The 15,632-nt window shown below is 38.2% G+C and overlaps 3 protein-coding genes across 3 annotated transcripts; 1 reads left to right on the top strand and 2 right to left on the bottom strand.

Moving 5' to 3' along the window:
- Window positions 1–2,417: 2,417 nt before the first annotated feature.
- GCK72_009664 (uncharacterized protein) lies at window positions 2,418–4,616 on the bottom strand (the record flags this gene model as incomplete). Its single annotated transcript, XM_053727480.1, has 10 exons — window positions 2,418–2,544; window positions 2,598–2,773; window positions 2,820–3,108; window positions 3,157–3,419; window positions 3,467–3,640; window positions 3,683–3,806; window positions 3,853–4,047; window positions 4,095–4,316; window positions 4,390–4,496; window positions 4,545–4,616. The coding sequence occupies 10 exons, from the start codon at window positions 4,614–4,616 to the stop codon at window positions 2,418–2,420; spliced, it is 1,749 nt and encodes a 582-aa protein (XP_053587057.1).
- Window positions 4,617–5,355: 739 nt separating this feature from the next.
- GCK72_009663 (uncharacterized protein) lies at window positions 5,356–10,027 on the top strand (the record flags this gene model as incomplete). Its single annotated transcript, XM_053727479.1, has 8 exons — window positions 5,356–5,388; window positions 5,435–5,548; window positions 5,598–5,789; window positions 5,884–6,000; window positions 6,999–7,198; window positions 9,511–9,625; window positions 9,668–9,786; window positions 9,844–10,027. The coding sequence occupies 8 exons, from the start codon at window positions 5,356–5,358 to the stop codon at window positions 10,025–10,027; spliced, it is 1,074 nt and encodes a 357-aa protein (XP_053587056.1).
- A 296-nt stretch (window positions 10,028–10,323) lies between these two features.
- Window positions 10,324–15,271, bottom strand: GCK72_009662 (uncharacterized protein; the record flags this gene model as incomplete). Its single annotated transcript, XM_003112849.2, has 17 exons — window positions 10,324–10,491; window positions 10,539–10,661; window positions 10,708–11,164; window positions 11,220–11,717; window positions 11,765–12,019; window positions 12,063–12,154; window positions 12,202–12,686; window positions 12,743–13,139; window positions 13,209–13,562; window positions 13,609–13,691; window positions 13,739–13,934; window positions 14,025–14,148; window positions 14,197–14,498; window positions 14,546–14,755; window positions 14,803–14,914; window positions 14,967–15,090; window positions 15,139–15,271. 17 exons carry the CDS (start codon window positions 15,269–15,271, stop codon window positions 10,324–10,326), a joined length of 4,113 nt encoding a protein of 1,370 aa, XP_003112897.2.
- Window positions 15,272–15,632: the final 361 nt, after the last annotated feature.

Below are 15,632 nucleotides of genomic sequence, written 5' to 3'. Positions count from 1 at the left end.
CATGCCCACACATTACTAAATTCGAACTCTCGGAAATCGTAGGTCGGAAAATGTTGATATGGTACCTATCAGAATTTACACAAGGGATTATGTCTGGAGGTACATGCGACTGATTCTGAGGGGAGAGGGGGCAGAAGGCGGTTTAGATAAAACAAAGTTCTGAAGAGATACCGATCATAAATGTCAGCCATAAAATCACTCAATCTTCTTTTTTTCGGTTAACTTGTCACCTTAAAAGGGCATTTTAGTTATTGAATTGTTGCCAACCAAATCGATGGACACCGCAGAGAAAGTCATTTTGTTTGCGCGTTGGCGCGCAACATTTTCCATGCTATTTGTTCAGTCGCTTATCTTATCAGATTTGTTTCCGTTCTTTCTCTGCCATGTACTCCAAGCAGTCGGCACTTTCAATCTATCTCTCTCATCCTTTCTCACAACTAATATAACACGTTCCGGTCAGTTTATGTTCCGAGAGAAGAGGAATAGAGCGAAAGTTCAGAAAGGTAAGAGGAGAAGAAGAAGAAGAAGCATGTCTGGTGTTTACTTTTGTATTTTTAGTTTAAGTCACTAAAAAATGAAAGATCACAGTTGTCTAACCAAGTTGAGAACAAAAATGTTAAATTCCTAATCTCGGGATATATACCTAGATACTGTGAGTACCTCTTAGTTTGGGTAAATATTTATCCGAACTCAATGAAATTCTGTTGATTTCAAAAAGTCAGTTAATAAAACAATAAGAAAGAACCCTCCGATCTACAACTCTTGATTTTGAGAATCAATAGGAAGAACTATGCTCTAATAGGGGCGATTCTGAGCCGGGCATTTTTTAATTCGGAGAAGTAACCTATATTTTCCAAGTAACATTTTTTTATCAAGAATTTTCTCCCTTGTGTCATTCCTGCGGAAATGATTTGATATGGACATGATTTTTCTCAAAAAGCACAACACCAAAGAAGCGAAACGAATGAAAAACTGCTCATTAGCTGAATCAGAAATGGAGAAAATATTCTAGATGGTGAACTGAAACAGCTGGTCATTTGTCGGATTGAGGTCGGGTCGAACTATGTTTTTTTCTCGAAAAGAGGTCATCATTTTATTGGAAAGACACATCTGAACAAACACAGCTTGCTAGTCAGATTCATCTAGGTCCGGTGGAAAATGAAATGAACCTTATAAATCGACTGCCCTGTCCAGATGTTATGAAATCTATGAAGTTATACTGACCTGAATATCTATACATATATGTTTAATTGAAATAGTCAAAAACCATAACGATGGGAAATAGATGAAGCTTCCGTCGATCGTCTCAGCAGTACTTTTAATTAAATGAAGAGAGAAGAGACAGATGGAGATAATCAACAACAAAACAATTTTCTAATTAAAAATCAATGTCTCTTCTCAACGCTACCCGCCTAAATTACTTCAAAATAAGTGAGAGAAAGAGAAAAAGAATCGAAAGAGTATGCCCCTTCCGTACTCCAGCTGTCTTGCGTACCACTCATTCACAAAAGTAGATGGAAAAACCACGGGGGCGTCTACATCTGGTTGTTTCACTCTTCTTCAAAGGACGAACATTTGTCACCTCTTTGTAGACGGTCCATCTGTCAATAACACCAGAGAAACTGGTAATTTAGATGATTTCGAATACCGAAAAGATGAATGATGAGGAGGTAAAACTAATTTCAAAAATAGGAGAGAGTCATGTGGATTAGATCACGAGAAAAATGAAATGGATACTGAGATGGAAATTACATTAGAGCGAGCAGGGGGCAGTTAATGAGTTTTATGACTGTACGTTGATGAGGGCACGGTTTAAAAAAGAATATGACAGAGCAGACACTCATCGGGTCAACTCATTGATCACTGGTGAGTCGTCTCGAGTCGGAAAGAAGTTTATTAATAATCAGAAACGAAAATCCGAGGTTACGCATAGACTAATCCTATAATTGAGAAGGGAATTAATGTTGGACTGAAAGAAATGACTGAGCTCTCTTAACAAATCTAAATCAGTTCTTTGAATCTGCTTTGCAGGTTTCAGGAAAACAACTTTTGATCTTCATAGACTATGAATCATAGTCTATTTTTCAAACACTCCTTAAAACAGAATTTTAAAACGACAACTGTTGCAAAAAGAAGCTTCTCCGGGTCTAAAAGAATACAAAGATTTCTAAACGTATCCTGATCTTTTTCAAGTTCTCAGACGGTTTCGCATCGTATTCCTTTCAGTATTCGCTTCATTTAACTTAACTGTTAAATCGTTGTAAGGTCACGAACGAATTCAAGTGTTTTCGCCTTACCAGTATTTGAATTCTGGTTCCAATTCGATGTTTTCTTCTAAATTATTAACCATTTTATTATCAGAAAAGTAACTGAAATAGAAATCAAAATGATAAAAGTGTCATCAGAGTAAATATGATCTAGTTTGTTGGATATGGAGTGAGTTGAACCTTTGCAGCAAGCTCCCATTCAAGGTCAACGTAGGTGAAATTCCAAACATCTGGCTGTCCGAAATGACGAACATTTGTGATATTTGTGTGGTTCCAGCTGAAATCAGATTGTTTCCATAAAACGCATTAATATTGATAATATTGACTTACTCGAAAACTGGAAGTGGATCGTATGGTGGTCCTCCCCATGCACGGAATCTCATTTTCTTGAACATTTCATAGTTAGTTCCCTTGAAATCGAGTCCAGCGTGATCTCTGAATCCCATTGATTCAACTTCATAAGTTCCTCCGGGAGTATTCAGGTCTCCACGAGCAGAAATACCTCCCTGAAAAACGAAAAAATTTAAATAGTCCTAAATGTATTGGACTCACTTCTCCAGTATATGGCAATGGAGTACATTTACATCTTGCGAATTCTTCGTGAGTGAAGTCATTGTATCTCATCAATTTTGTCAAAGAGTCAATGTCAGTGACCTTGTTATGATCTCTGTCGAAGATTCTAGCACGCGGAGATCCTCCCAATTCGAACCACGAGAACTGTTTCGCTTTGGTGTCAAATCCAGAAATCTCGCTGACTTTTGGAAGGAAAGGAATGTTGTAGGAGGAGAAATATGTATATTTCTTCAAGTACCACGTCATGTCACGAGACTCATAATATCCTCTGAAAAAGTCTAATTGATTGAGTGCTCTCACCATCCCTATAACTCACGGTGTCTGTTCTGAAATCCAAACAACGTCTTTATCTGGAATCGGTTGTCCTGGAGTGAAATGTTTCCAATCCAAAACAGTCCACTGGTTGTTATAAGTTCCTGAGTTGTATCTTCCAAACGTATCAACCCATTCCTTTCCAGTTCTTGATAACAAATTGGACACCATTGATCTGACCCAGCAATGAACCTGCCCTTTGGAACTCATGTACTTATCAGTGTACAGCGTAGTGTTGAAAATTGCAATGGTAGTCTCAATAGAAGTCTGAAATAGTTTTCATTTGATTTGAATCTCTTCACAAAATAGAATACCAGTCCAGCCGAAGTGATTGTGTAGTCATCGGAAGAGATTAGAGCTGCTGGATATCCAGAGAAAGTGACAATATGTCCGGGTACTTCATTCACATCATATCCGAATTTGTAAATCTTGAGAATTCTTTGCATCCAACTGAGAGATGACATGGAAACGTGCGCCATGAACAAATCCTGAAACAATTTTGAAATCTCTGTAATCCACGAAAAACTAACCTTGTTTCCTGGAGCAAGTTTAATGAATCCGGAGCATCTGCCTCCTTCTGGATATTCCATTGGATCTGGTGTCTTGTTGAGGAACTTGTTCAGGTCAAACATATCTCCAGCGAGTTGCATCATGCTGAAAATATAAACTCAAGAGTTTTTCATTTCTATTGTCAACTCACTAGATAGGATGGAGATCGAATCCAATTTCAGGTGTCAGATTTCTCTTACTATAGGCATCATATACTCCAGTGAGTTGAGCGAAAGTCAAATTAACTTGACGCCAGAATGGATCAGTTGGTGGATTTGACATGACTTGACTTCTCATCCAATCCAAGTTTTCTTGGAGATAAATGTAGAGTCGCTTGCAGAAGAGACTGAAATAGAAGAAGATTGATTTGAATGACTGTTATTTCAGGCATACGTGTGGTTGTTGCACATAGTTTCAATGGTGTTACGGTAGTGATAATAGATTTGAAGACGAGTGAGTTCTCCTTCAGCAACTCCTGCTGCGTAAGCTTGAACATCGTAAGAATGACTAGCAAACGTCTCAATCTCGAGAATTCCCCATCCAGTTGTGTTCACTTGATTGGAGTATTTACCGAGAGCAACTCGAGATTTGGCGTCTTTACATTCCTTTCCGTGACTGAAAATAATATTTTTCGTTGAAAATATCAAAATTTTGAAGTTAGTGTCACAGCTCTTATTGATAAACTCACACAATATCCAAGAGTGTTTCGTCTGTTCCATTTACACAAACTGATACATATTCATATTTGAATTTTGCAGATGAGTGATCATTCATGATCTGCTCAACTGGCACTCTCTGAATTCACAAATATCGATTGATTTTTAGGTTTCAATGATCACTTACATTATCTTCACGCCATGCTTTTTCTTGCTCTACAGCAGCTAATAACCCGAAGAGAAAGAAGAATAACTTCATTCTGAAATAGTTGAATTTTGTATTTAAAAATATTCGAACAATAAAAGAACATTCCAGTTAGAAGGCCTAAAATTGTTGAGAGAAAATAAAAGAATGAAAAGAAAAATGGTTTTTCATTATCATCATCTATCAATGATAATGATAGTAAGTTAGACAGTGAGTTGATTTGGGAGAGACGACGAATGTAAGTTTGGAAGAGACCTTTATCAGTGTAATTGACCGGCCGAGCATCCAAACTGATAGCATTTTGAAAGTATTGGGTTATCTAGGAAGAATTAAATGAAGACGAAAAGAGAAAAGGACAAAGAAGAGAACATGAGAGTTACATTGATTGAATGATGGTGGAAAAAAAAAACTGAAAACATGAAAGAGAAGCTAGAGTGAGCTGTTTGGAGGAACATCATGATAAACAGAAAATCGACGATTAAAGATCAAAAATAGAGGCCACTGAAAAAATCTGAATGTGAAAATGCGTTCCGAAATTCTAGATTACGAGGTCCAAAAATACACAAATTGTATTCCTTTTTTTCTGAACTGTGCCGATTTTTTCCTAATTTAATTCTAAAAGCTCTCATCAAATTTAACGTGACTTCCTTTAAACTCACCCCACATTCCTCCGGATCAACTCTACTTTTTTAGACTGATTTTTGATAAAAATCACAATAATTTATTTCGCCAAACACTGGTATTACTCATTTGAAATTGAAGTGACTCAACCGCAATTGGGCAAAGTTATAGAATGTCGATTGGAGACTATCTCATTCTCGTTCAGGTAGCTCATTCAGGTTCAGGTTATCCGATAATTATACAAATTTCAGCACTTTTCTTTGATCTTGATCATCACTTGCCCCACATGGATTCTCTGCAAGGGAAAGAAGAAACCACCTCCGAATAAAACAAGTAAAGGATCTGGATCCAATGAACCACCACAGGTAGAATATTCTTTTGAAATACAGAAGATAACGAGAGAAATAATTTCAGAAACCTCCAAGTGCGGATGTTGCTGCAAGTCAGAAAAGTGGGGTGAAAGAAGAACCGAAGAAAGAAGAAGAGGGAGTGAAGACTGAAGGAGAATCAAAAGAATCAAAAGAAGGAGATAAGAAAGAGGGAGGAGGCAGTGGAAGTGCAGATGCACAGAAAGATCCTTCACTCAAACCATTCCCTAAATTTGAGGTGAGAGTTGCTTTTATACTGAAATAGAACGAAAGTGTGTTTTGAGAACATTGGAGAATGTTTATAATCATTATGTCACATGATTTCTTTTCAGATGCCAACAGAGAGCAAGAAAAACAAGAAAATGTTAGAGGCTGAGAAAGACAAAAAAGAGAAGATGAAACAAGGATTTTATCAACAGAAATCAGACGAAGATGATACTCTTGAGAAGGTTGACAGTCTCCATGTTGAACAATCCGAAAAAACAAAAAGATCTCAGAAGAAAAAGAACAAAAAGTGATCGAGATTGTTTAAATTTTGATTATGAATAAACTTTCTCTCACATTTTCTGATTTTCATACTTGCGGAGTAGAAAAAGTGTTCGAGATGATATGATTATTGCAGATGAAAAATAACGAATTTCCAGAAAAAACTGTTTGATTCATTCGATTGTGCCATCATCATTTTTTAGAATGTCCCTTTTCTTTTTTCATCTTGTTTATTTCAAGAGTTACCAATTGACCTTATGGTTATTGAAGTGTTTTCATCTCTCAATTCCCTCTTCAACGTCTCGAATATTCCTTTTTCAAAATCCCAACATGTCGGTTCAAAGTACAGTACCCAACTCCTCATTTTCTTTCTTGTACTTGACCAAATGGAAACCGAAAACAAGACCAGTTAGAAAGTTCGAAACCTTGAAAATCGAAAGATACTTCTCACATCCGGCCACATTTTCATTCTCTTGATCGCCGTTAAATCTAAAATCTTTTATAAATCCTCTTCTTTTCACTTCGAATCCGATCTGAAGGCAATAAGTGGCCGACGACAATCATAGCGTCGTTTTTATAATGATTGACCTCCTTCGGTCATGTAAGTGGAATGGTATTGCTTTCTCCACCCCCTTCTCATTGATCCGTTCAAACACATAGACTAATCGGTTCTTTTCACGTCGTTCAGTTCATGAGACTTCTTGATGAGACTTCTATTCAGCTGCTTCTTGTTACCTGTTCTAGGTTTGTATCATTTTGTGTATTATTTCAAGAATGTGGTATGATTACAGTATCCGCTCAGTTAGCTGCAGTCTATTCGGACGCTTCTAGAACAACAACATGTAGTAATTGGAGCAGTTGGGGACCATGTGTTTGGCCAGACCAGAAGACTGGGGTCAGTTTATTTTTCAATTCTAATTGATTTCTATATTGTTGAATAGTATCACTTTTCATATTACAGAAACCATATCTGGAACAAATCTCTTCAATTTGTCAACATCATTGGTTCTATTCTTTCATTAAAAGATACGAGAAATCACTGAATAGTTTCTATTCGTATATGGGAAGTGTTCTTAAATCAAAGAAGCCGTGTGGTCTCTGTTCTTACAAACAATCATGTGGATTCGGAGGAGCCGTTAAATGCAATCAGAGTCCGTTGTCGTGAGTTTTATTCAATTTCGTTGATTTATTTTCAGTTGATCATAATTAGTGGGAAGGAACAGTTCATTTGATTTTATGTAAACTGAGATAAAGACCCTGATGATAAGAGAGCTGGTTGAAAAACAGAATATAACCAGAAATGAGCGGAAGAAATGGCGGAAGAAATCCTTAAATTGACGGAATAACTTTCCTTCGGGACGGTAGCAAAAAGTGTTCAATATTATTATTATTGTTATTATTTACGCATGCTCGATACGTGAAGGTTAATCATTCAAAAATAGAATACAAAAAGAAATATTGTCGAAACAAACTTTCTTGACATTCGGTGTTTGCGGACCTAAGTTCCCGCGCTTAAAATAAGCCACGCCCCCTTTCCATTGTCTCGGCTATGATATTAGTCGAGCTCCCCGGTCTTTTCTGAATATATAGCCGAGACAAGGGAAAGGGGGCGTGGCTTATTTTAAGCGCGGGAACTTAGGTCCGCAAACACCGAATGTCAAGAAAGTTTGTTTTGACAATACAATAAAAAGAGGAGGGGAAGTCAAGTTCAGAAATGTCAGAATCCGAGTCTAACGTAAATCGCCGACACAAAATGACCGTACGCAAATGCGCCCCACCGCACACCCATATTTTGAATTTTTAAATTTATCAAAAATACCACACACATAGGGACCTGCCGCACCCTCATTTTTCAGTGCCTCGGTGGCTCAGTGGATGAGGGTGCGGCTGGTAGTCAGTAGGTGTTGGGTTCGAACCCATGCTACCGAAAATTTTTGATATTTTTTAAACATTAATTCTCAGTTTTATTAGTAAGTTAGGAAGTTTTTTCTACTTTTTGGGCCTTAGGACAGATTTTAGGACAGATTTTTACTATTTTAAAACATACTTTTACTTTGAGCCTCTATTAGAGTTTCTGCTAAACGTTTTGGTATTTTCTCGCTGTGTTTTCCTAAAAATTCAAGTTTTCTGACCCAAAATTAACTGGTTACAAAACTTGGGTGACTTTAACTTTATATCTCTATAATTATAGTCAAAAAATTCAAATCTCGCGCCTATTTTTTGAGTTCAATAGAGCGCATTTGCGGACGGTCATTTTGTGTCGGCGATTTACGTTAGAGTCAGAATCCGTGTTTCTTCTAGGGCTTTTGATTTACTATTTTATTTAGCACTCTGTTTGTAAAAAATAATCTGCTTATTTTAGTTTTTGATTTCTTCTATCGGCAGGAGTGGCCTCGCCGGGTTTTTATGGTAGAGTAACTAAAGTAATTGAAGTTTTTGGAAAAACTTTACGTCAAAGTGTTCCCGCCGATATCTAAGAGTTTGAAGTTTGTAGTGAAATTTGCAACACAAATTTGTCTCTCAATCGGAAAAAATAGGCCAATACTGAATGGGTACCGATATTTTTGGGTACCTACTCTTTGGGTACCAAGTGATCATTGGGTTCCAGTGATCTTTGGGTACCGTTTTGAGATGATTATTCTTTGGGTACCAAGTGATCATTGGGTTCCAGTGTTCTTTGGGTACCGATTTGGGGCACCAACTCTTTGGGTTTCAAGTGATCTTTGGGTACTCGTTTCTATGTCTTTTTGAATTTTTTTCTTCGTCTTAAAATTAATTTGTTCGAATCTCAATACTCAAAGAACAATGCATGTAACTTGACACAGTTCAGTTTTCCTGGCCACTCAAAAAAATGTTTACGAGGGATTCCGAATCAGTGTTCTGAAAGAGGAACAAAGCTTACGAAATCTGTGTGATTCTTGCGGGGGAACACTTTTCACCATTCTCTTAGGCTTAGGTTTCTTAGAATTTCGGAAAAAAATTGACAAAAACGACAAAAGTTGACAAATTAATAGTATTTGTCAATTTTTTTTCCGAATTTCTAAGAAAACTAAGCCTAAGAGAAAGCTTAGGTAACGAAAGAAGTGCCTCTCCTTCCCACACTTTCAACCAAAAATTTGAAATTTGAGTGGCCCACCCAAACACCTTTAGCGCCGAAACGGGTACCCAAAGATCACTTGAAACCCAAAGATCAGCGGCACCCAAAGATCACTTGGTACCCAAAGAGTTGGTGCCCCAAATCGGTACCCAAAGAACACAGGTACCCAATGATCACTTGGTACCCAAAGAGTAGGTACCCAAAAATATCGGTACCCATTCAGTATTGGCCGAAAAAATGGGACCCAAAAATATTAAACACTTAAAGATTTACAGCCATTTAAGATTTGTATTTCGCCTTCCGCCAAATGGCAATTTCTAATTGAATAACTTTCAGTTGTTCTACTCCCTATCTTTCTATTATTTAATTATTTCAGAGTCGAAGGAACCCGCCCATTCCTTCCATTTTATGTCGCTGAAAGAGTATGCAGTGAACGAGATTTGGGAAAAACTCAAGTTGATTCCTGTGTTGTTGATTATGATGCTTTGATGGTACTTGAAATTTCGAACCTAGTAAAATATCTTTAACTTCAGGCAAATGGAAAAGAGTGTCAACTTTGGCCATCTGCAAAAGTAGATCTGTCAGATATTGAACCAGCATTCCGAGAGCATGTTCATAATCTTAGTTGGTATACTTGTCTCCCACAAAATAGGTATGATCTTTTCATCTTCTTCAGATAAAAACAAAATATCATCTTCTATTTCTTCAGAAAACTTCGTAAGGGGCGTGGAAAGAATGCAAAATTCCGCACGGAGAAAGTGTGTCGTTGCTGTTGTTTCCCATTCCGTCCAAATCCGAAAACATTCAAGTGTGAACATGTTCCTGGCAGTGCTGTTGCACCTGGAATGGATCTCCTCGCTGGCGAGTTTAATAGAAAACGAAAAAGGGTTTAATCGACATCTCAACTATCATTTTATCTAAATTTCTATGTATAAATTACATCGAATTATGCATTCAATCGGTATTATGAAAAAGAAAAAAAGAAGAAAGCCTGTAAATAATAATTATAACTTTGATTAACTTTAATAAATACATTTTTGATTGGTTCAAATGACTATCAAGACAGGAATGTGTATGGCAGGATTTAGTGAAAACCGAGACAAGTTGGGAAGGTAAAAAGTGAAAAGGAATAGTGAATGACTAGTATTTTGGGAATCGATCCGAGGGATCAAGTGAAATTGAGCATAAATCAAAGTGAAAAGCGTTGTTCTCTTCCCTCGGGGAGCATTAATGTGAGAGATTTTGAATTGATCCATACGAGGCGAGGACGGAATGATGTTCCACTTGGAGTAGTTGGTACGGAAACGGTTGGGGCAGGTTGACTCTTCGTCAGCTTCAACTGGGCTTGTCCCATACCCTAGACAAAAAAACTATTAGAAACCGCTTAAAACTATGGTCAGTTACCAAGAATGATTGGCTTGTCTGGAAAAAGTTTATCTTTCCGTCTTCAGCTCCATACGTTGCTAAGAATTTGCCATCTTCACTGAATGCAACAGCAGCTATGGGTCCATTATGTGACGGGAGAGACTGCAAGAAGCACGGTTTCCTTTAATTCTTAGCTTTTTCAACTCACATGTGTCTTTGAAGCTCTCAATTCATGAACAACACATGTTCCATTTTTTCCTCCAAATGCTATTCGTTTGCTTGATGAACAATAAGCAACCATATTGAATTTTACGATTGGTGGGAATACATCAGCCATCGACTTGTGCTTGAGAATGGTGATATCTAAGCAATGAACTAGAATATCACCGACGGGAAGTAGCATAGCAATGATATCATTGTATCGTTTCTCACAAAGCTCTTCGACAATTCTCAGCACTTCCGATCTTGATTTAAGAAGTGGACTGACTACTGTATGTTGAATTGTCTGATGTTGAGCAGCCGCGTTGTATCGAGCGACTTCCATGCTTAATGATGTGATTAGGGCAGGAGGACGAGCAAGAGCAATCAAGGAAAGAGCTTGACGAGATGTTCGAGCGGCATCTTCAATCGCGTTGAGCGGAGCACCTGTTATGCGTTTGAGTGTTCTGTAATTATCACTTTGGGCTTCGTTAAGCATCTGTAAAAATATCAAAAACCTACCCTTGTTTGTCATTGTTAGATGCCAGATCAAGGAGCCCTAGAACAACTTTGGATATTTCCAAATGTGGTTCCCAATGAACAAATCCTCGACCTAACAAGTCTATGGCTGCTCTTCTCAATGGAGAATGCACTGGAATCAAGTTGGACGGAGCCGCAACAAGCAATTCAAGAAGTGAAACTGCGGTAGCACGAGTCAAATCTGCTCGATTCAATTCATCACCAAATTCGGAACCGATGACTCCAAGAAGAATGATTGATGTCGCCTGATTGCGCCGGACTTGCTGAATTCCCGCTTCTCCTCCTTCTGCAGTTGGTGGTTCTGAGCCACGGACTGGAGTGACATCAACTGGCTCATTCTTAGTTCTTGGAGGAATTGGAGGAGCTGGAGCACTTGGCTGAACTGTTGGAACAGATGATTGAAGTTTCGAGCCGAAGATTGAAAGAGAGTCATCAAGAAGTGGGGGTAAAAATGGCGTCCAGGATTCGATCAGACGACGGCTGAAAACTTTTTTGAATTTGGTTAAGTTTCGCTTATAAATACTCACCGCCCTTCAGTCCCTAATCGTGTGAGCTCTCGTATCAAAAGAGCCTGAGCAGCTTCTCGAATCTCTAGACAGCTATCTTGCCATCTTCTTACGAGCATTTCAATACTCGGGGGAGCATAGCTACTTCGTGGACGAACATGATCTGGTAAAAGCACACAATGAAGAGCAGCAACAAGACTCCATCCTTGTTTGATTTGCTGGCGATCTGGATTTTGTTGAGCAGGATTCATCTCAACAATACTTTTTCGAATTTTTCTGTAACAGATTGAATTGGTTGGAAGATTTCATTTGAACTCACGCAAGCTGTAGTGCAGAGTTTTTCATTGCCATTAGTGTATTTGATGTAGCGATAACAGCAAGTAGATGACTGGTATTCAAAGAGTGACTTGCCTGAAACATAAAACATTCCTAACCAGAATTATTTCCAAATCCGTTACCTGCCACCTCGACTTTTTGCAGAACGATTCGAAATCAGTTGCGAATCTGGTTGGAAGACAAACTGATAGTTCGCCTTGTCTCGAAACATTACCAAAGTAAACTTGATGTCTTGGTCGATGCAAGGACAGTCTTTTCTCACACACTTCATCCATATCCTCATCCAAACTCCATGCGTGGAGCATTGAAAGCATTAGACGAGCAACATCTAGATAAAGATTTGCTTCAAACTGCCATGTTAGTTTTCGTGATAATCCAGTCACAGTATTTGTTTCGTTAATTGCTGCAGCTGCATCCAACTTTTGAGAAGTAGTTTTGCCTTCAGGAGCTTCAACTGATGAATCAAGGTGGAGAATTCCAGAAATTAACGCCGAGATTTCAAACTGCACAAGATGTGCTCCCTGTGCACATCCTGGAAGTGGTATGATAGCCATTGGAGAGCCTAGTTGCACTGCAGTTCCACAGTTTGATAAAAGATCATTATGAGCTGAAATAAACACAAAAATGAAGGTTCGGTCATCAACATACGAATAATTTACTCACTCGAAGGTGTTGTTGATCCACTCGCAGTTCCAACAACCTTCTGTTTTACGGCCTCCATATTCTTATTCTTCAACGCGCGTATTAATTGAACAGCGTGATGTGCTGATGTTTCGTCCGTTCCTTCTTCAATTCCAATTTGTTCATCACAAGCCGCCATTATATCTTCTGCCAAAAGACCAGTAGCGATGCGATCGAGATTGGCCGTTTCCATTTGCCAGACATAAACAGAACCGTCCGACAACTTGACAAGCATGAAATCATCGAGAGGTCTCCATTTAACCTGTACAATTGGGAATGGATGACGTGAAGCTAGTAACATGCATTTGCTATCACGGATATTAAGAAGAGCAACGGAGTTATCTGATGCTATTGAGGCAATGCATTTTGTTACTTGCTTCTGAAAATTGAATGAACTATGTTTGAGAAATCGAAATTTTAATTATTGTATATATTTCAAAACACTCACACTGCAGTTTGGTGGGGGAATCATGAAACTTTTGACTGGTCCTCCATGAACAATAAATCTATGAATTTTGACACCGCTGTTGATATTCCATACAATCACGGAAAAATCATCTGATCCTGACACAAAATATTGTGGGTCATACTTCGTGTCATGTTCGAATGGATAGAACATTGTACGGACTGCAGCATCATGACCGTTGAGCGTTCTAGACGTTGCTCGTTCGGCTGGAACTCGAAGCCACTGACGAGCTAAAGTTTCACAGGCGTATGTCATGACAATAATACCATCCGATCGGCCCAAAAACAGTTTTCCTTGGCTTGTGACGAAAAGAGAACAGCAAACAGCTTCAGAATTCTAAACGATAGCATGTGGGAATTTCCTTTTAAGAAGAATAACTTACCAAAACAGGCATTGATCCATCTTCGGATTCGTTTATCGTTTGCCAAATACTTGCAAGACTTTCTCGATACGTACCGTTGAATTCTGAAAGAAATTAAATTAAAAACAGTTTTGAGATTATCTCAACATACTAAACGGCAAGTTTCTCAGCGCCGGCACTGCTTTCATGAACTGATGATCGAATGGTGGCATGTTCCAGACGAGAACACTTCCATCTCTTTTTGAACTACGAACAACCGAAAATCTTTTTTTCTCTGCTGCTCCAGAAGAAGATGGTTCTGTTGAGAGATCGTACGGAAGGAATGCATATTGTACATCATTTAGACACTGAAACTTTCAAAAGGTTTCTATTTTTTAATTGAAGGGTTTTACATATAACCGAGCGTTTTTCGAAGTTTATAAAATTTTAAAACTTACGGATTTTATGTTATCCTGAACGCCGTTTACAGAAGCCACTATAAATGGATCAGGTTCGTCAAAGTAGTTTGTCGTTGGCCGATTGTTCGTAACGATTGAAGAACCATCTTCTTTTTGGAGACTTCTGCAAAATTATTTTTTTCCCTATTTAAATACATTGTCTGTAAATTACGTGATGGGAAGTTGGAAGACGTTGATAGACTCATCAGTGTAACCAATTGTCACTTTATCCATATCTGTGAGATATCCAGCAGTACATCGCTTCGATGTGTTTTTGTTCTTGTATAAAACTACAGTGGAGAGATCATCCATATCGATAATCATCCAGTTGCTCGATGCAACTATAAGCAACATTCTTCTAGTTGAGCATATGTAGGAAACACTGCGAATGTGTTGAATTTCAAGACGTTTCGATTCATCTTCGTATAACGAACAAGATGGATCTTTCTTCTCTAATTCATTCAATGTCCAAACCTGTAAAAATGTTTATTTTTTTCCTCAGCATGGTACTATAGTAGCACCTTCATCATTCCACTTAATGTCATTCCAATCAGCTGATCTTCTTTACCGGGATGATTGATAACTATGAAGCAACTAATCCAGTCGGGTTCTACTCTTGAAGCTATGCAAAATACAACTGTGAGATCTTGGGGATCCATAACTTGAATATCACTATAATCTCCAATACACAAAAGACGAGTTGCTCTTGTGTGACGAGAAGACTTGTAGGTCTGTAAGGAAAAGTTGAATGCTATCAGTGATATTTGTTGACGCTCACATATGGATAAATATATCTATGAATTGCCACAGATGTTGTGGAATCTATACATCTACCATCTTGAATCTCCCATAGGCAAACTCTCCCATCAGCGGATGCAGAAACAAAACGTCTGTAATATTTTTTTGAATTATCGATTTTTTTAAAATAATATATTAACTAACGTGTTTGTGGGCGCATTATTAGTTTGAGAAATAGCTGTGATTTTTTGAGAATGTCCTATCATCAGCTGCTTCGGCATGAGCCCTTCTGATAACTTCCATATAACAATATGACCATTTTCAGCGCCTGAAAATAATGTTTAACTTGAACTACTGAGATGTTACTGATAATGACCTGTGATGATAGTTGATCCATCTGGGAGAACTCTTATTGTACATATTTTGTTTTCTGGTGGCTTCGGTCCCCATATCACAACTGGAACAGACAAAGCCGGTGATTTTGTTCCGGCAGGTGCAACTTCTGCCATTATCAGTCAGAATTGCTCAAAAATACTTCCCGAAGCTCAGCTTACAGAATTGTTTGAAAAACGGGTTGACTAGAATCTCATAATCTTGAAAGATCGATTTCATAAAGTTGAGCTAGCAGCAGCAAGGGCAAAGGTCGCTGCGTAAATCGACACTCCCGTAAATCTTGTTTGACGGGCAGGTCTCGAAGGGAAGAGAGCCAAGCTGGCATGCGTCTTTCTATATGTGTCGATTTACGGGAGGACAGCCGCCTCTCACAACAACTGAAAGAATTTATTTATCATTGTTAGCTTCAAAAAACTGTATATCTCACGGGAAAAAATCTTATGAGCAATTATTGATTTTTCAATTTCACTGTGAATG

Source organism: Caenorhabditis remanei, chromosome III, assembly GCF_010183535.1.
Source record: "Caenorhabditis remanei strain PX506 chromosome III, whole genome shotgun sequence".
NCBI classification, from domain to species: Eukaryota; Metazoa; Nematoda; class Chromadorea; order Rhabditida; family Rhabditidae; genus Caenorhabditis; species Caenorhabditis remanei.
Note: the sequence above shows the minus strand (reverse complement) of the source record. Positions and strands in the feature narration are given on the sequence as shown.